Source organism: Rhinichthys klamathensis, unplaced genomic scaffold, assembly GCF_029890125.1.
Source record: "Rhinichthys klamathensis goyatoka isolate OS25496 unplaced genomic scaffold, OSU_Roscu_1.1 h1tg000339l_1, whole genome shotgun sequence".
NCBI classification, from domain to species: Eukaryota; Metazoa; Chordata; class Actinopteri; order Cypriniformes; family Leuciscidae; genus Rhinichthys; species Rhinichthys klamathensis.
In genome coordinates, this window is record NW_026606853.1 from 191,292 (window position 1) to 211,456 (window position 20,165).

Consider the following 20,165-nt stretch of genomic DNA (forward strand, 5'->3'; position numbering starts at 1 on the left):
AACAGCAGAGAATTGTACATAATCATTTGTATGGATGTACCAAAGCATTTGCAACTTGTTCATAGAAATGAGAAACTGCTTTTTTGATACACAAAAATGATGTGAAGATACAAAGCATGCTGCACATTTTAGTTTACCATGCATTAATTAAAGAGGTTGAATTAATACATTAGCCAAACCCTATAAAATAATAATAATAATAATGACAATTCATTACATTTATATAGGCTAGTGCTTGCAGCACTAAAAGCGCTTTAGGAAAATCATGAGAAGGAAAAATGGAATACATGTTGATACATTTCTCAAGTGGTTATAAATAGGATATATAGGTTTAAAGGGTTTATTTGTCATTTTCCATTAGAATTAAGTGAGAGTCAAACCTCTCTCTAAATTCCTTTGGGTCATAAACAGTCTTATCAGTCTTCATGTGTCCTGTAACCAGTATTAGTTGCAGTTAACTATAAATATAATTTAAATATAAGTTAAATATAATTTAGATCAGTGTAGCGACTGATCTGTCTCAGTCGCTAAACTGATACTAATAGTGGGGGAGGTTTCTTCATCCGGTCAATAATAGCCAATCGCATGATGTGGACAGGAGTTTAAAGGCAGTGTGTGTTTCGAGGTCTGCTTTCTGAGCAGGTCATGATGGATCGAGCAGCTCTCAGACTGATTCTCTTGGGCGTCTTTCTCATCTCAGCCCGTTCACAACAGCCTGTAAAGAAGGTGAGGGTCAACGCTCAGTTTAAGATAAAGATGATGCGAGTCAAAATTCTAAAAAAGAGATTCATTTTTGGTATTTGAGAATTAGATTTAAGACCAATAAGACCAATTAGATTTAATTCATATATGTTCTACATGTTCTACAATGTTAAAACATTTGAGGTCAGTAAGATTTTTTTAAAGAAAGGAATACTTTTATTTATTAAATTGGTCAAACGTAACATAGACATTTATAATGTTACAAAAGATTTCTATTTCAAAATTAAAGCTGTTAATTTTACAAAATCTTTAAAAAAAAGTATCACAGTTTCCACAAAAAAAAAAAAAAAAATGGCACAACTATTTTAACGCTAATTAATAACAATTGTTTCTTAAGCAGAGAATCAGCATATTAGAATGATTTCTGAAGGATCATGTGACACTGAAGACTGGAGTAATGATGCTGAAAATTCAGCTTTGCATCACAGGAATAAATTACATTTTAAAATGTAATATGATAGAAAACTTATTTCAAATTGAAAAAAATCTTTCACACAATTACTGATTTTAGATCAAATAAATCCAGCCTTGGTGAGCATAAAAGATCAAAAAATTGGTAGAATTCTTACTGAGATATGAAAAGCAGTGTATCATTTAAAACGAGTAACTATTGATCAATGATGTAGTCATCAAAATGTATTTGTTTTTTAGTCCAAAGGCCTTTTCTCCATGCCATTTTCGAGCAGTAAATATTTGAACAATCCCACGCAAAAAGGAGGAGTAAATGGGCACCATCCAAAAACACTGTTAATAAACATATCATTTAATATGACTGTACTGTTTGATGTCTCAACAGAAACAAAATGTGGATATATACAGCTTCTACATTAACTCCACGGTCACCAGTCGCTACGCCACAACCGTCATCACAAGCCGTGTGGCGAACACAGTGAATGAATCTCAAGAGATCCAGTTTGAGGTCAAGATACCCAAGAATGCCTTCATCAGCAAATTCAGAATGTAGGGAAACATAAGTTGTGTTAGATGAAGTGGTAAAGAAGCCATTTATAGCATGTTGGTCTCAGGTCATATCTGCTAATGCAGCTGAACAACAACAAAATAATGATTGGTTACACTTTATTTCGATAGTCCACTTTAGACATTGTAGCTAAGTAACTTTTCTGTCAACTAACTCTCATTAGAGTTATAGACTGTCAGTAGACTGGTTATGTTTAGGTGTTAGGGGTCGGGTTTTCATTAAACATTGATTCATTAAACAACTTTTAATCTTAATGTTGATAAAAAATGTGCATACACGTCATATGTCAACTACTAATATATCCTGTAATTTAACAACTAGGACAAAATGATCATGACCACATAATCCAAACGAGAGAAAAAAGAAGACAAAAAATTTATAAGTCGACTTGTAGTTGCCAAGTTACTTATAGTCAGTAGAATGTCAGTTGAGGGACCAACAAAATAAAGTGTTAGCAGATATTAAGCAGAGAGTCTATTAATCCTCTAATGACAGTTAGTTGACATGTAGTTGCAAAGTTACTTATAGACAGAGCCGGCCCGAGCCTTTTGGGGGCCCTAAGCAGAATTTGATTTGGGGGCCCCTCCCACTACACGGAGTCACCTGTGCTTGACGATTATTGACAAAATATCACGCAATAATGATACATTATAAATTAATACAATGAGGTTATGTATAAATACAAAATAAATACTTAATAAAAAATAGATAGCCTACTTAAATATTTTTTTTACTTTTACTTTACTCTTTTACTAACTCTTTGAAACTTCTTAAAACAAACTGTCTCAAAACATATCAAATAAATTATTTGCTAAAAAAATTACAACTGAGAAATTAAAAACATAATAAGAGCCAGGGTTGAACAATGACAGTTATTGTTGAAAACTGTAAAAAATATTATTATTTCTCAACTGTCTCAATACAGTGTAACTGTCCACAAAATCTTTTTATTATTATTATTGTAACAGACTTTGTTGGATTGTACATGACAGAATCCAACAAAGTCTGTTACTATAACACCGGTAATGATGATGTACTGGCGCTCGTTGTATATCTGTGTATGCAATGTATTTTTCCCCTCGGGGCTTGCCGTAGATACGAATGGTCCAATGCTGCTCAAAACATACCGTAAATAATCATGCAAACATACTTTTATCTTGCTCTTTTTTCTCCTCCTCTGTCATTTTCTTCGTTCTATTGTCGGCACCAGAGGGAAACTTTTTTGTGACATGCCTTAAAGGAGAACTCCGGTCAATTTTAAAGCTCCAGTCCGTAACTTTTCCTCTTTGTCGCCATCTGTCTGTTCGAAATCTGTAACTGCAGTGATTCGCGGAATTATTATCTTTACGTGGGTTGTAAATCGGCATGAAACAGCGCGGATGAACACAGTGCTTTGAGGCGAGTGCTGCTGTCAGTCACCGCGCTGTGTGGATAGCCTACTGTCATACAGAATCACAGATTCACTTTTTGAAAGTTTGACCAACATAAGAATTTTCATAAGAAAATGTCTTCTGAACAAGTAAGTAAAATCCATTTTTGTTCTGACCAACTAAGGGGGAAAAAGCATTCGACATGATAAGCTTCGTTAGATTTAATCAACGCGATTTACAGCAACCGTGCAAATTATAGCCTACTTTGTTCTCAAATTCATGTTAACAACATCAGCATTGCGTGACTAATGTTAAATTTAATGTGTTTTATGGTTACCTGTGTAGTTCAGAATTCATATTCTCCATAATAGCAAAACGAGAAAGGCACAACAAAGGAAACTCCATAACTGTGTGAATTAAGAAAACGTACTGTTACACGATTGAACTATTGAAATGTCTTACTTGTTCAGCAGAAAAAAGCCGTCTCTTCTTCCGTTTTGAACCCCTTCAAAACACGGAGTTCACGCACTTTTCAAAAGCCCCGCCGATGTTTAAATCCTTGTGTTCGCATGAGACGGTTTCTTTCTCTTTCTCTAGCCACCTTAAATCCGAAGTACGAAGTCTTTTGGGTTTTATAACTGCTGAATCTCCAGTTTACACTGATGATTGTTGTTTGGATCTTTCTGGATGCCATAAGTTTAATTATGTAAAGTGCTGCGAGAAAAGCCTATACATCTAAACATCTCATCAAGCGCAGTATAGCCGGCTATAGCCGAAACTCCTTCTTTATGTGTACGGGTGTGACGTCATGACGCAAAGACATGCTCGAATTTCCCGCGGAAACCCACCAGTACCACTGGAATTAAAATCATTATTACAAGCTAACCGGTTTGAATCTAGCTATGGCAAGCAGATAGTTTTGACCACTGGCAGAATAAGTTTTTTTAAATATAATTATTTTGGATTATTTTTAACTTAAAAAAGTTACGGACTGGAGCTTTAACATTGAGCTCATTTTTTTGTACATTTGGAGTGCTGTCAGTACAGGCAAAAACGACAAAAATCGGTGTTGCCTACACTGTGTTATCCTCTTTTTAAAATTCGCACCCTGTTGACTTCAATGGGGCAAGTTCTACACCTGCTTTTAGCCTCTTAACAACCTTAATATGTCATTACAAGTGCACAGCCATGTGAGTGGTGGTATTAAGAGTGACCACGGTCAATCTGACTGCAGTAGATGTGCAAGATATTAATAAAAATGATGTTAATTCAGCCAGCTCACATACCTGTATTTACTTCCTGTTTTCGTTCGAAGTCCACAGTAGTCAATTGTCGAGTTCGCGCGCGCGATCATTAGTTCCCTTATCGAGTCGGTCTCTCGACATTACGTATGGGGAAATCCATTTTCCTCGAATCATGAAGTCTGATAGAATAACTCTTTTGCTTGCAAATAGCCAATGGCAGTCCCGCCATCACCTGATTGGCTGACACTGCTCAATATAGGTGACGGCGGGCGCCAAAAACCTCAGAATCTTTTTTCTTCACTCGAGTCTGTTTCACCGTTTGATTTACGCATTCAGAGCGGAGTAAAATTAGGAGTTCCCTTATCGAGTTGGTCTCTCGACATTACGTATGGGGAAATCCATTTTCCTCGAATCATGAAGTCTGATAGAATAACTCTTTTGCTTGCAAATAGCCAATGGCGGTCCCGCTATCACCTGATTGGCTGACACTGCTCAATATAGGTGACGGCGGGCGCCAAAAACCTCAGAATCTTTTTTCTTCACTCGAGTCTGTTTTCACCGTTGATGTACGCATTCAGAGCGGAGTATATTAAGGAGTTTTAATTCCCCTCTCGCGTTCCGGTGGATTATATTATGTCTCTTTGTCGCCCGTGTGGTGGACCCATTGAATCCCCGGACGCACACAACTTGTGTGCTGTGCCTGGGTCGGGACCACGCAGAGGCGGCACTCGAGGGATCGGGATGTCCCGCCTGTGAGGAGCTTCCCATCAGATCCTTCGTGCAAGGCTGGCCGTTACACGTAGCGACGACCTTGTGTCTCCTGCCTCTCCCCAGTCTGCCGCCTTCGAGCCGCGGACCGGGAGACGGCAGAGATCTCCATTCGCGGGTTCTGTTGAGGCGCTGACGTCGGCCCAAGGTCCACGCCATCCTCACGTGGCAAAGCCCGTGAGTTACTCTTGAGGCCATTTACCGCCCTCTTGAGGAAGCACGGGAATTATCTCGTTCGGTTACGACGATGACGACGCCAATGGTCCGAGTCTCCGTCTGAAGGCGCCCTCGCCTCTTTGGATGCGGAGCTTATGGCCATTCTCACTGAGGCGGTGGCAGATATGGTGCTGGAGTGGACAGCGCCCAAGGAGCTGCCGTCGGAAAGGTGGCCTCGGCGCGGGCCGTAAAGCTGAAGCGAGAGGCAGTTCAGGAAGTCGCAAAAAAAAAAAAAAAAACAGCGCTCCTGATGTGCGTGTCAGGGAGGAAAGAGCGCGGGACGTGTTCGTCGGACCGGTGCGAAGAGGGCGTGTTCCCGCCCAGAGTTCGACGAGAATGTGTTGTTTCTGAAACCGCTGTGTTCTGTTTCAATAACAAGGTACATTACATGTCTCAGCAAAAGAGCTTCTCTCCCCAACATTATTACCCGCCTCATAGACGGGAGACGCATCGCAGGAGATGGCTATCTATGTCCCCGTGCATGATGCCGCGGACGAGCTATACCATTTCATATAGCAGTCAATGCTTTCCCGGTGGCTGGCGCCCAGCCCCCGCCGCAGCATTCGTTGCCCTGTATGGCGATTCTGATTACTACACAGTGTGTATTCACAGTTGTTGCGCGATGCAACTGACGCTGTGTTACGTACACACCACACTGTTATGTGTAAGGATTTATGCCATTATATATTGCCCTGTGTCCTTCAGTGCAATGGCTATTCTGATTACTGCAAGTACGTGTTCACAGTTGTTGCGCGATGCAACTGACGCTGTGTTACGTACACACCACACTGTTATGTGTAAGGATTTATGCCATTATATATTGCCCTGTGTCCTTCAGTGCAATGGCTATTCTGATTACTGCAAGTACGTGTTCACAGTTGTTGCGCGATGCAACTGATGCTGTGTTACGTACACACCACACTGTTATGTGTAAGGATTTATGCCATTATATATTGCCCTGTGTCCTTCAGTGCAATGGCTATTCTGATTACTGCAAGTACGTGTTCACAGTTGTTGCGCGATGCAACTGACGCTGTGTTACGTACTCACTACACACTGTTATGTGTAAGGATTTATGCCATTATATATTGCCCTGTGTCCTTTAGTGCAATGGCTATTCTGATTACTGCAAGTACGTGTTCACAGTTGTTGCGCGATGCAACTGACGCTGTGTTACGTACTCACTACACACTGTTATGTGTAAGGATTTATGCCATATATTGCCCTGTGTCCTTCAGTGCAATGGATATTCTGATTACTGCAAGTACGTGTTCACAGTTGTTGTGCGATGCAACTGACGCTGTGTTACGTACTCACTACACACTGTTATGTGTAAGGATTTATGCCATTATATATTGCCCTGTGTCCTTCAGTGCAATGGCTATTCTGATTACTACACCGTAAGTATTCACAGTTGTTGCGCGATGTAACTGACGCTGCGTTACGTACTCACTACACACTGTTGTGTGTAATGATTTATGCCATATATTGCCCTGTGTCCTTCAGTGCAATGGCTATTCTGGTTACTACGCAGTACGTATTCACAGTTGTTGCGCGATGCAACTGACACTGTGTTTATGTACACACTGCACACTATATGAATTTGCCGTTGTATATTGCCCTGTATCCTTCAGTGGAATGGCTATTCTGATTACTACGCAGTACGTATTCACAGTTGTCGTGCGATGCAACTGACGCTGTACACACTGCACACTGATATGTGTAATGATTTATGCCTTATATATTGCCCTGTGTCATTCAGTGCAAATGGCTATTCTGATTACTACGTATTCACAGTTCGTGCGCGATGCATCTGACGCTGTGTTACGTACACACCGCACTCTGTTATGTGTAATGTTTTATGCCATTATATATTGCCCTGTGTCATTCAGTGCAAATGGCTATCCTGATTACTACGCAGTGCGTATTCATAGTTGTCGTGCGATGCAACTAACGCTGTGTTTGTGCACACTACACACTGACATGTGTTATGATTTATGCCTTATATATTGCCCTGTGTCATTCAGTGCAAATGGCTATTCTGATTACTACGTATTCATAGTTGTCGTGCGATGCAACTGACGCTGTACACACTGCACACTGATATGTGTAATGATTTATGCCTTATATATTGCCCTGTGTCATTCAGTGCAAATGGCTATTCTGATTACTACGTATTCACAGTTCGTGCGCGATGCATCTGACGCTGTGTTACGTACACACCGCACTCTGTTATGTGTAATGTTTTATGCCATTATATATTGCCCTGTGTCATTCAGTGCAAATGGCTATCCTGATTACTACGCAGTGCGTATTCATAGTTGTCGTGCGATGCAACTAACGCTGTGTTTGTGCACACCGCACTCTGTTATGTGTAAGGATTTATGCCATTATATATTGCCCTGTGTCATTCAGTGCAAATGGCTATCCTGATTACTACGCAGTGCGTATTCATAGTTGTCGTGCGATGCAACTAACGCTGTGTTTGTGCACACTACACACTGATATGTGTTATGATCTATGCCGTCATATTTTGCCCTATCCTTCAGTGCAAATGGCTATTCTGATCACTACGTATTCACAATTGTTGTACGATGCAACTGACGCTGTGTACACACAACGCACTGATATGTGTAACTATTACGCCGCTATATATTGCCCTGTACCCTTCAGTGCAACTGGCTACTCTTTTACTGTGTAGTCACAGTTGTTGCGCGATGCCACGGACGCTGTGTTTTGTACATTGATATGTGTCTATGATTTATGCCGTTATATGTTGCCCTGTATCCTCAGTGCAACCGGCTATTCCGATTAACTACGCATTCACAGTCGATGTCGCTATGCCACTGACGCTGTGTTTTTTGTACACAAAAATGTAACTATGCTTGTGCATAGTCTCAGTCGTCGCTACGGCGACTTGCATTGCATCTGTGTAGATATTGAAGCGTTATGCTGCCCTTCAATGTAATGGACCATTGTGTACGCATATTCATGCAGTTTCGGTCGCTTCAGCAACTTGAGCTGCATTATACACACAGATGTTTAAAATGTGCACACTGATGTGTTATGCTGTTATGTTGCCCTCTATCATTCAGTGCAACAACCAGCTATCCTATCTAACTGCATATTCAGTTTGTCGCTACAGCGACTACACTGCACTTATGTACGTATAAGGACGCGTGTTGCTATTTTGTTGCTCTGTTTCTTTCAGTGCAAAACTAGCTATCTTAATCTACTGTGCATACTCACAGTTTCTGAATGTATGTACGTACACGGATGTGCAATTTACCATGTGTTATGCTGTAATGCTGCCCCGTTTCCGTGCAGCTAGCCATCCTGATCGAACTGTACATCTCAGTTTCTGTCTCTACGCAGTTCTGTCGCTACGGCGACTTATGCTGCGTTATGTACATGCATGGATGCGCTACAGTGACCGATGCTGTTACGTACATGTGCTATGCTGTTATGTTGCCCCGTTTCCTTCAGTACAACTGGCTATTCTGTGCTAACTCGTCTACTCACAGTTGTAGCTACGGCTATGTGTTTGTTGTTAACTGAGGTGCTATGCTATTATGGGGCTATTATCTACTGCGTATATTCATCAGAGCCCAGGTGGTTGCAATTCCAGCATTTTGCTCGGATGAGGTCAGTGTTTCAGAGTCTCAGAAGTACGCTTGTGCCCCATGCGTGCCCTGCGTGCTTATGTGAACAGAACAAGCCATTTTCGAACTTCAGAGCAGCTCTTCGTCTGCTACGCGGGTGCTAAGAGGCGGCGCGCTGTCGAAACGGAGGCTATCTCACTGGAAAGTGGAGGCTGTGCACTGGCTGGCTTATGCTTCCCGGGAAGCCGTTTCCCTATAGGGGTGCACGCCCACTCCACTAGGAGTTTGGCGTCATCATGGGCGTGGGCGAAAGGCATGTCTATTCAAGACATTTGTTTCGCGGCAGGTTGGTCGTCTCGTAATACCTTCGCGAGATTCTATAACTTGAATATCCCTTCATTCGCACCACATGTCTGTCAGTGCAGGGAGAGAAAGCTGAGCTGTCGTTGGACTAGGCTAGACTGCCCCGATGGCGCGCGCTCTAGCCACGGTTCGACTAGTCGTCACACAGTGCGAGTTATTATTAGCATAGCTATCATGTTCACTATATTGTGCCCTTTGTTATGTCCGCATTCATAGCCGGCAGTATTTTCCTAAGCACCAATCACTTGCTGCAATCTCCCTCCATTCAGTTCAGCGTGCTTAGCTTGATGGGAGGGGCCTTCGTTGGTGCAGATGCCGAGTTGGCTCTGTGCCAATAGATGTTTCAACCAGGTCCGGTGTCTGTTCCTGAGAGCTGGGCGGGGTTTCTCCCACGCGGCGGGGGTTTTATTGTTCCCCATACGTAATGTCGAGAGACCAACTCGATAAGGGAACGTCTCTGGTTACTCACGTAACCGTAGTTCCCTGAGAGGAGGGAACGAGACATTACGTAACCTGCCGTGTGGGAGGGACTCTCAGTCTCCTTACTCTCGTTCAGCTAAGATTCTGAGGTTTTTGGCGCCCGCCGTCACCTAGATTGAGCAGTGTCAGCCAATCAGGTGATAGCGGGACCGCCATTGGCTATTTGCAAGCAAAAGAGTTATTCTATCAGACTTCATGATTCGAGGAAAATGGATTTCCCCATACGTAATGTCTCGTTCCCTCCTCTCAGGGAACTACGGTTACGTGAGTAACCAGAGACGTTTTTATCCCCTCTCGCGTTCCGGTGGATTCTACAATGTCTCTGTGTCGCATGTGTGGTGGACCCATCGAATTCCCGGATGCACACAAACTTTGTGTGCTGTGCCTGGGTCGGGACCACGCGGAGGCGGCACTTGAGGGATCGGGATGTCCCGCCTGTGAGGAGCTTCCCATCAAGATCCTTCGTGCAAGGCTGGCCGTTACACGAAACGACGACCTTGCTTCTCCTGCCTCTCCCCAGTCTGCCGCCGTCGAGCCGCGGACCGGGAGACAGCAGAGATTTCCGTCCGCGGGTCCTGTTGAGGCGCTGTCGTCGGCCCAAGGCCCACGCCATCCTCACGTGGCAGAGCCCGTGACCTACTCTGAGGCCTCTTACCGCCCTCCTCAGGAAGCGCGGGAAATGGTCTCGTTTGGATACGACGATGACGACGCCATGTCCACCAATGCTTCCGACCCAGGAGCGTGGTCCGAGTCTCCGTCTGAAGGCGCCCCCGCCTCCTTGGATGCGGAGCTCATGGCCATTCTCTCAGAGGCTGTGGCAGATATGGAGCTGGAGTGGACGGCGCCCAAGGAGCTGCCGTCGAAAAGATGGATGGACGGTTCCTTCCTCGGCGCGGGCCGTCAAGCTGAAGCTCCGCGGAGACCCGCCCCCTTTTTCTCTGAGGTCCACGAGGAGCTCACCAGATCATGGCGCTCCCCTTACTCAGCCCGAGCCCATGCACAAGGTACCCAGCTGCTGACTACAGTGGAAGGAGCTGAGAAATTGGGGTACGCTCGGTTGCCTCCCGTCGAGGATGCTATCGCGGCTCATCTGGCGCCCCCGAGCGCGGCAGAACGTCGCGAGCCAGAGCCCCCCTTCCGCCAGAGGCAGTTCAGGAAGCAGCCCCGCTTCGGTGCGAAGCCGGCCTCTAGTAGCCAAGGACGCCCGGCGGGCAAAAAGGAGCGGCATTCCTGATGCGTGTGTCGGGGAGGAGAGAGCGCGGGACGTGTTCGTCGGACCCGCTGCAAAGAGGGCGTGTTCCCGCCCAGAGTTCGATGAGAATGTGTTGATTTTGAAACCGCTGTGTTCTGTTTCAATAAACAAAATGCATTACATATCTCGGCAAAAGAGCTTTCTTCCTCCCAACACTATTACCCGTTCCATAAGCGAAACCTCTCCCCCGGGAGACGTTTCGCAGAGCGGAAGCTCGGGGAAACCCGAGAAGGTGGTTATTTATGTCCCCGTGCAAAGAGCCGCGGACGAGCCATCTGCCCTCAATATAGCGGCCAATGCTTCCCCGGTGGCTGGCGCCCAGCCCCCGCCGCAGCATTCATTAAAGCCCCCCCTATCGAGTCACCTGAGTACGTGGTCAACACTACCGACGGCTTCAATGTGGGTGTTAAACACGATAAAACGCGGCTATACGCTCCAATTCGCTCGCAGACCACCCCGCTTCGGCGGTGTGATTGTGACAGAGGTGTCAGAACAGAGCGCCCCGTTACTTCGGGAAGAAATCTCCTCTCTCCTGGCCAAACAAGCAGTAGAGATAGTTCCCGAAGAGCGGAAAAACTCCGGTTTCTACAGCCGTTATTTTCTTGTACCGAAGAAGGACGGAGGTATGCGCCCTATTTTGGATCTGAGATTACTGAACAAAGCGCTCGCGAAACGCGCGTTCAAAATGTTAAAAGTGAAGCAGATCCTCGCGCACATTCAGCCCGACGATTACTTCCTTGCAGTGGATCTAAAGGATGCATACTTCCATATTCAGATAGCCCCACATCACAGGCGCTTCCTTCGGTTTGCTTTCGAGGGCGTGGCATACCAGTTCAAAGTGCTGCCTTTCGGGCTGGCCCTGGCACCCCGTGTGTTTACAATGTGCATGAATGCAGCGCTTGCTCCCCTGAAGCTCAGTGGAATGCGCATTCTGAACTATCTCGACGACTGGTTAGTCATCGCGCGTTCGAGGAGTGTCCTTGTGGAACACAGACACAGACTCCTCGCTCACCTGATGGATTTGGGACTGTCTGTGAACATGCAGAAGAGCGCGCTTCAACCGTGCCAGTCCATCACATTCCTCGGTATGGTGCTGGACTCGCGCACTATGATCGCGAAGCTATCAGAGGCGAGAATTCAGTCGATTCAGAGAGTGTTAGCCCTATTCGTTCAAGGCAGAGCCATCCCCTTAAAGACGTTTCAGAGGCTACTCGGTCTAATGGCAGCTGCAGCCTCCGTCTGCAGACTGGGCTTATTACACATGAGACCGCTTCAGCACTGGTTACAGGGGCGCGTACAGCCGCGGGCATGGAGAGCGGGAACGGAACGCCTTGTTATAACGCGTTCATGTCTGGAGACTCTAGCACCGTGGTTCGGCACGACCATGTTCGAGCAGGGAGCTGCTTTGGGCAGAGTGGTCAGACGCGTAGTGGTCACTACGGATGCGTCGCTGTCAGGCTGGGGAGCCCTCTGCGATGGCAGACCGGCATTCGGTACGTGGACAGGAGATCGGACGCGCTGGCATATAAACTGCTTGGAGATGGAAGCGGTTCATCTAGCGCTGCGTGGGTTCCTCCCATTTGTGAAAGACCGTCATGTTCTCATCAGAACGGACAACACGGCAGTGGTGGCGTACATAAATCGCCAGGGAGGTTTACGTTCGCGATCCCTGCAGGGGCTAGCGAGGCGGCTATTATTATGGACGGACAAAGTACTACTGTCGATTCGAGCAGTACATGTGCCGGGCAGTTTGAATTGCGGCGCGGACATGCTGTCCAGGGACGGCATTGTGCACGGAGAGTGGAGGCTTCATCCGCAGACAGTAAACATGATCTGGAATCTGTTTGGCAAAGCGGAAATCGATCTCTTCGCATCGCAGGAGAACACCCACTGCCCGCTGTTCTTTGCATTGACGACGGCCCCTCTAAAGGGAGACGCACTGTCGAGCCGCTGGCCGAAGGGGCGGAAGTATGCTTTTCCTCCGATCAAGTTAATGCCGCTGGTGCTGCAAAAGATCAGGGAGGAGAGATGTGCGTTGGTTCTGGTAGCGCCGAAATGGCCCAACCAGCCGTGGTTCCCGGAGCTAGTGAACATGGCGCTTTTTCCCCCGTGGCGGATACCGCCGAGAAGAGACCTCCTATCTCAGGCGAGGGGGACCATATGGCACCCCAACCCGGAGCTGTGGGACCTGCACGTGTGGCAGATCAGCACGGAGTATCACAGCGGGTGCTACAGACAATAGCAGAGGCTATAGCCCCTTCAACGAGACGCTTATACGCTCTAAAGTGGAGGGTGTTTGCTAACTGGTGTGTTGACAAAGAGGAGGACCCCAGGAATTGCGATATCGCCATTATTTTGACCTTCCTACAGGAACGTCTGGATGCTGGCAGTTCGCCATCTACGCTGAAAGTTTACGTGGCCGCTATTGCTGCTTGTCGTAATGTGGATGGCCATTCAGTGGGGAAACACCCTTTGATAACAGGTTTCCTCCGGGGAGCGGGGCGGCTTTTCCCCCCCCGCCTTCATCAGATGCCGGTGTGGGACCTGTCGTTAGTGCTTAGTGCGCTGTCTGACCCGCCTTTCGAACCAGCTGAGTCAAGTGACATCAAAGTTCTCTCATTCAAGACGGCGCTTTTGCTCGCGCTAGCCTGCGGTAAGCGGGTGGGGGACTTACAGGCTCTGTCAGTGAACAGTGCATGTATGCAGTTTGGACCGGAAGATTGCATGGTCAGACTTTTACCCAAGCGCGGATACTCGCCTAAAGTGCTCTCAACTCCATTCAGAGCCCAGGTGATTACAATTCCAGCATTTTGCCCCGATGGGGTCAGTATTTCAGAGTCTCAGAAGGACGCTTTGTGCCCCGTGCGTGCCCTGCGTGCTTATGTGAACAGAACTAGCCATTTTCGAACTTCAGAGCAGCTCTTCGTCTGCTTCGCGGGTGCCAAGAAAGGCGGCGCGCTGTCGAAACAGAGGCTATCACACTGGATAGTGGAGGCTGTGCGACTGGCTTATACTTCTCGGGGAGCTGTTTGCCCTATAGGAGTGCACGCCCACTCTACTAGGAGTTTGGCGTCATCATGGGCGTGGGCGAGAGGTATGTCTATCCAGGACATTTGCTTCGCGGCAGGCTGGTCGTCGCGTAATACGTTTGCGAGATTCTATAACTTGAATATTCCTTCATTCACACCGCACGTACTGTCAGTACATGGAGAGAAAGCTGAGCTGTCATTGGACTAGGCTAGACATGCCCCTAATGGCGCACACTCTAGCCGCGGTTCCGACTAAGCGTGAGTTATAGCAATATAAGCTATCTGTTCTCAATGTTGTGTCCTTATTATTATGCCCGCATTCATAAGCCGGCAGTGTATTCCTAAGCACCAATCACATTGCTGCAATTCCCCACTCATTCAGTTCAGTGTTGCTTAACTGTGTGGGAGGGGCCACGTTGGTGCTGTTGCCGACTTGGCTCGGTGCCAAGAGGTGGTTTCGACCAGGTCCGGTGGCGGTTCCTGAGCTGTATAGGGATTAGCGCTTGTGCTATCTTCAGCTCGTTCTAGCTGGGCGGGGTTTTTCCCACGCGGCGGGGGTTTTATTGCTCCCCATACGTAATGTCGAGAGACCGACTCGATAAGGGAACGTCTCTGGTTACTCGCGTAACCGTAGTTCCCTGAGAGGAGGGAACGAGACATTACGTAACCTGCCGTGTGGGAAGGGCTCATAGTTCCTTACTCTCGTTCAGCTAAGATTCTGAGGTTTTTGGCGCCCGCCGTCACCTATATTGAGCAGTGTCAGCCAATCAGGTGATGGCGGGACTGCCATTGGCTATTTGCAAGCAAAAGAGTTATTCTATCAGACTTCATGATTCGAGGAAAATGGATTTCCCCATACGTAATGTCTCGTTCCCTCCTCTCAGGGAACTACGGTTACGCGAGTAACCAGAGACGTTATAATAGTTACCAATGATCGCGCGCGCGAACTCGACAATTGACTACTGTGGACTTCGAATGAAAACAGGAAGTAAATACACGGCCACTCTTAATAACACCACTCACATGGCTGTGCACTTGTAATGACACATTAAGGTTGTTAAGAGGCTAAAAGCAGGTTTAGAACTTGCCCCATTGAAGTCAACAGGGTGCGAATTTTAAAAAGAGGATAACACGGTGTAGGCAACACCGATTTTGGTCGTTTTTGTCTGTACTGACAGCACTCCAAATGTACAAAAAATGAGCTCAATGTTAAAATTGACCGGAGTTCTCCTTTAACATTACCGCGACTATGCGCAGTTGCGCACGAATTGTCTATGCACGCGCGAGGTGTCTAGATTATGCGCCTGACTTAAAGGAGAACTCCGGCGCAAAATAAACCTTTTGTCTAATTACACATTGTTACCTAGTCAACCGTTATCTGAGATTTGTTTTCATGATTATCGAATGTAAATAGTTTTATCTCTAAAAACAGTTTAGCCTATAAAGCTAGTATAACGCTAGTATATTGGGCATAGATCAATGACAAATAAAAATCGCTTGTTAATACCACTAACAAGGCTCAAAATAGCCCCACACTAACACGGTAGCATAATGAGGGTCCCTACCTTCAAACCGAAACATTGAGAACTTTGTCAGTGTCCAGACAGTTTAATAAGAAGATATTTTAAACATACAGTCAACTTCGCGTATACAGGCAGGAGCCATCTTTGAAATACAGCCTTTACCAGTCGATCTACGAACGCCGATCCAAGTGCGCTGGTGAGATGTGAACGAGCTATAAGTTGTGATAAGGTGAGCGCGAACAGCAGGCTTGGATCGGCGTTCGTAGATTGACTGGTAGAGACTGTATTTCAAAGATGGCTCCTGCCTGTATACGCGAAGTTGACTGTATGTATTAAATATCTTCTTATTAAACTGTCTGGACACTGACAAAGTTCTCAATGCTTCGGTTTGAAGGTAGGGACCCTCATTATGCTACCGTGTTAGTGTGGGGCTATTTTGAGCCTTTTTAGTGGTATTAACAAGCGATTTTTATTTGTCATTGATCTATGCCCAATATACTAGCGTTATACTAGCTTTATAGGCTAAACTGTTTTTAGAGATAAAACTATTTACATTCGATAATCATGAAAACAAATCTCAGATAACGGTTGACTAGGTAACAATGTGTAATTAGACCAAAGGTTCATTTTGCGCCGGAGTTCTCCTTTAAACGCTGGCAGACACAGCAGCAGTTGTAGGGAGGTATATTGATCATGAAATCTGAATTTTCTTGTCTTTAATTATTCATTCATTCATTCATATTAATTCATTCATTTATGTCACTTGTTTAAGTCATCTAAAAAAAGATTTTTTCGATTTTCCGACTCGATTGGGGGGCCCCCTGGTGGCCAAGGGGCCCCAAGCAGCCGCTTAGTTCGCTTATGCCTCGGGCCGGCCCTGCTTATAGAATGTCTAAAGTGGACTATCGAAATAAAGTCTTAACTGAAGATTTATAAATTCTTTTATGCAATATGTCTGAGATACACATATTAAGAGGATGTAATTGTCATTTTCTCCATAGGACCATAGAGGGGAAGATATATGATGGTGTTGTGAAGGAAAAGCAGGAAGCTCAGCAACAGTACAGTCGAGCAGTATCTAGAGGAGAAAGTGCTGGACTGATCAAGTACTGGACATAAAAAATAATAGATCAATTAAATGTGTTTTTATAGCATGTTTATGCTGGGATTCATTTCTATTTCAGATCTGTTGGAAGGACTTTAGAAGACTTTAAAACTTCAGTGACGGTGGCTGCTTTTAGTAAAGTGACTTTTGAGTTGACCTACGAAGAACTGCTGAAGCGCCGCCTTGGCAAATATGAGCTACTCATCAATGCCCAACCGATGCAGCCGGTGGCAGACTTCAAGGTAGGAGAAGAAACAAAGAGGAAAATAGATCATCAATTAAGCTGGATAGAAAGATCATATTTCTTTTACTCACTTTAGATTGATGTTCACATACAAGAGAAACCAGGAATTTCCTTCTTGGAGGTGAAAGGAGATTTGAGCACAGATGATCTGGCCAATGCCATCAAAACCACCAGAGCAGACAAAGACGTAAGAGCTTAAAATGAGTGGTAAAACACTTCGCTTAAATGTTCTCATTATGCTATTACACTTCAAACTAAGTTACCAGATGAGCAAACTGATCATTTCAGGCATGGGTGACCTTCTACCCCACTCGAGATCAACAGACCAAGTGTAAAAGCTGTGGAGAAAATGGACTGAATGGTGACCTGCTTATAACATACGATGTAGAAAGATCAAATCATACAGGAGAAGTCATGGTACATTTTTCAATAACATACTTTACAAGAGCAAAAGAAATTTGCCAAAGGATTTTAAAACACTGACTGTGTACAAAGACATGAATGATATTCAGAATGTACTTTTGTTTTCCCTCAGGTGTCAAATGGCTATTTTGTCCACTACTTTGCACCCTCTGATGTTCCACGCATTCCCAAAAATGTGGTTTTTATCATTGACCGGAGCGGTTCTATGTACGGTAGAAAAATACAACAGGTAAATGTCAATGTTTAACCTAAAAGATAACAAGCTATGAAATAGTTGATGGTAAAACCACTGAATAATATTTTTTTGAAGGATCTTACAGCATTGTGCATTTATATGTTAAAATAACAGGGATTTATGTATTGAAAACACTGTGGATTTGCTTACTTTAAATGAGTAAAAACAAAAAACCGCCCATATCTGGTAAATGAGAATGGAGTTGTAATGGAGAAAAAATTACTTTCAGATGTTCTGACAGAAGTGTTTTTCTTTAGACTCGTTTGGCACTGCTAAAGATTTTAGGTGATCTTGATGAGGACGACCACTTTGGATTGATCACTTTTGACAGTGAAGTTAAAACATGGAAGAATGAACTCCTGAAAGCTACCGAGGAAAACCTGGAGACTGCAAAATCTTTTGTGAAGAAGATCAGCGATAGAGGAGGTGAGTTCCTAACTCTAAATGGGGAGTAAGAAAGCTGTACCTCAATATGACACAAATATGTTTGTTCTTCCTTTAGCCACAGACATTAACTCTGCAGTTCTAGCAGGAGTGGACTTGATCAATCGACATCCACGAGAAGGAACCGCCTCCATCCTGATCCTGCTGACTGATGGAGATCCCACTTCAGGCACAGATTCACTGACAAACACAAGCTAATGTGTTTTATCCTAGCATAGTTCACTCAGTGTAATTAGAAGACCTGTTAATAAAAGGTTTAAGACCTAATTAAAAGTGCAGTTAGGAACAGTAGATTATTATCATGACCAAATTTGGTTATTTTCTTTGTCTGTATTAAGAGAAAAGAATAAGAAATATGAAATTGTCCGATGATTTCATTGCTTTCTGATCACTCAAAAAATGTCATGATTTTCAAGTATGTATTGTAGGTAGTCTTATTTTTCGACTTATTTTCTTCTAAAACAGGTGAAACTAACATAGAGAGGATAATGGCCAATGTGAAAGAGGCAATTGGTCTAAAGTTTCCCCTATATTGTCTTGGTTTTGGATATGATGTCAACTTTGACTTCCTGACAAAGATGTCATTGGAAAATGGTGGAGTTGCTCGCAGGATTTATGAAGATTCGGACGCTGATCTACAGCTGCGGGTGAACGACAGAGAATCAGCTGTGAATTCATCCTCAGTGCTTATCTGTTCTGTGTTTCAATGCATTTAAACCCTTTATTTCTGTGTGTATTGTAGGGCTTCTATGAAGAAGTTGCCGTCCCTCTCCTCACTGATATTCAACTTAAATACACAGGAGGGACAAACCTTACCAAGACCAGCTTTAGCCTGTACTTCAATGGCTCTGAGATTGTGGTATCAGGACAAATCACAGACAACAGTGTGGAGAGTTTCACCACTGAAGTCATTGCAGTATCAGTAAGAGCATCATGGTGCTTTACAATATCTTGAATTGGTAGGGATTGAGTGGGCTGTTTTATCTCGGCAGTCTCAACCAAGGTCATTATATTGTGTATTAGGATCATTGATGATCAATTGTTTAAGAGTTTGGTATAATGGTCACTTTGTTTTCTGAGAAAGTTATTGATGAAAGGGGTGATGACAGGATTCCTGATGAAAATGCCCACTAGTGTTTTTATTTCTGAGCAGAAAGGCAATAACGTGACGTATCAGGAAACTGTAATGGCAAAAGACCCCAGTGATGTCACACCTGAGAATGAGGATTTCATGCCGAGACTGTGGGCCTACCTTACAGTGAAGCAAATTCTGGAAAGGCAGTAAGTTTATTGAGTGATATGACATTCTGCTTTTTTTGTTGGACATTGAGGACATCTTTCTGTCTCAGAGTGCTTCTTAAAGGACAGGAGAAAGAGGATGAAAGGCAAGAAGCTCTCGAACTATCCCTGAAATACCAGTTTGTCACCTCCCTCACCTCTATGGTCGTCACGAAGCCACAGGAAGATGAAGTAGAAGTTGCCGACAAACCCAAAGAGGGAGGAGAGAAACCCAGACCTCCAGGTGAGAACTGAGAAGTTTTAGTATCTTACAAACGTAGGAAATGAAAGTGTGCAAACATCTGACCTTTAATAAAAGAGCAAGGTAAATTTTTTGCAGCAAAATAAACAAAGTGACAATGACAGCAGCAATATGAAAAGTTATGCACTAATGTATTAATGAAGCTTTGCATCAACTGCATCATATAGGTTAACCCAAACATCCAATAAAATTGATCACTTGTGAAATAGTTTTAATTAATTACTGTACAGTATATTTCATTACAAAATATATTATCAGCAAACATTTTGAGTAAAAACTTGAATTGACATGAACTTCAGTATGTTTCCTTTTGTCCACAATTAATGCAAAATCTTAAATATTCCTTCATTTTAACATTGCTTTGTTTCAAGGTTTAAATAAAAGAAAATCACAGATTTTCACTGTTGTGGTCTTGGACTTGCTGCCCACTGTGTACAGTGAATAACACCTTTCTCTTTCTTTTTTAATCAGTAATGAGTTTGCTTCCTTCATCCGGGAATCCAATTGCAGGTATAAAATGGTGATCTAACAGTTAATGTACTCAAACTATTGCAGTGAATTTAAAGTTGCAATGAAAGGGAAGTAC

General features: G+C 44.4%; 1 protein-coding gene across 1 annotated transcript; it reads left to right on the forward strand.

The window, feature by feature from the left end:
* The first annotated feature begins 633 nt into the window (after positions 1 to 633).
* LOC130106400 (inter-alpha-trypsin inhibitor heavy chain H3-like) lies at positions 634 to 20,116 on the forward strand. Its single transcript, XM_056272499.1, has 14 exons — positions 634 to 726; positions 1,559 to 1,722; positions 16,590 to 16,694; positions 16,773 to 16,935; positions 17,014 to 17,124; positions 17,226 to 17,354; positions 17,473 to 17,589; positions 17,853 to 18,021; positions 18,098 to 18,208; positions 18,505 to 18,686; positions 18,782 to 18,961; positions 19,193 to 19,320; positions 19,389 to 19,561; positions 20,051 to 20,116. The coding sequence occupies exons 1-14, from the start codon at positions 646 to 648 to the stop codon at positions 20,101 to 20,103; spliced, it is 1,866 nt and encodes a 621-aa protein (XP_056128474.1). The 5' UTR covers positions 634 to 645; the 3' UTR covers positions 20,104 to 20,116.
* The last annotated feature ends 49 nt before the right edge of the window (positions 20,117 to 20,165 follow it).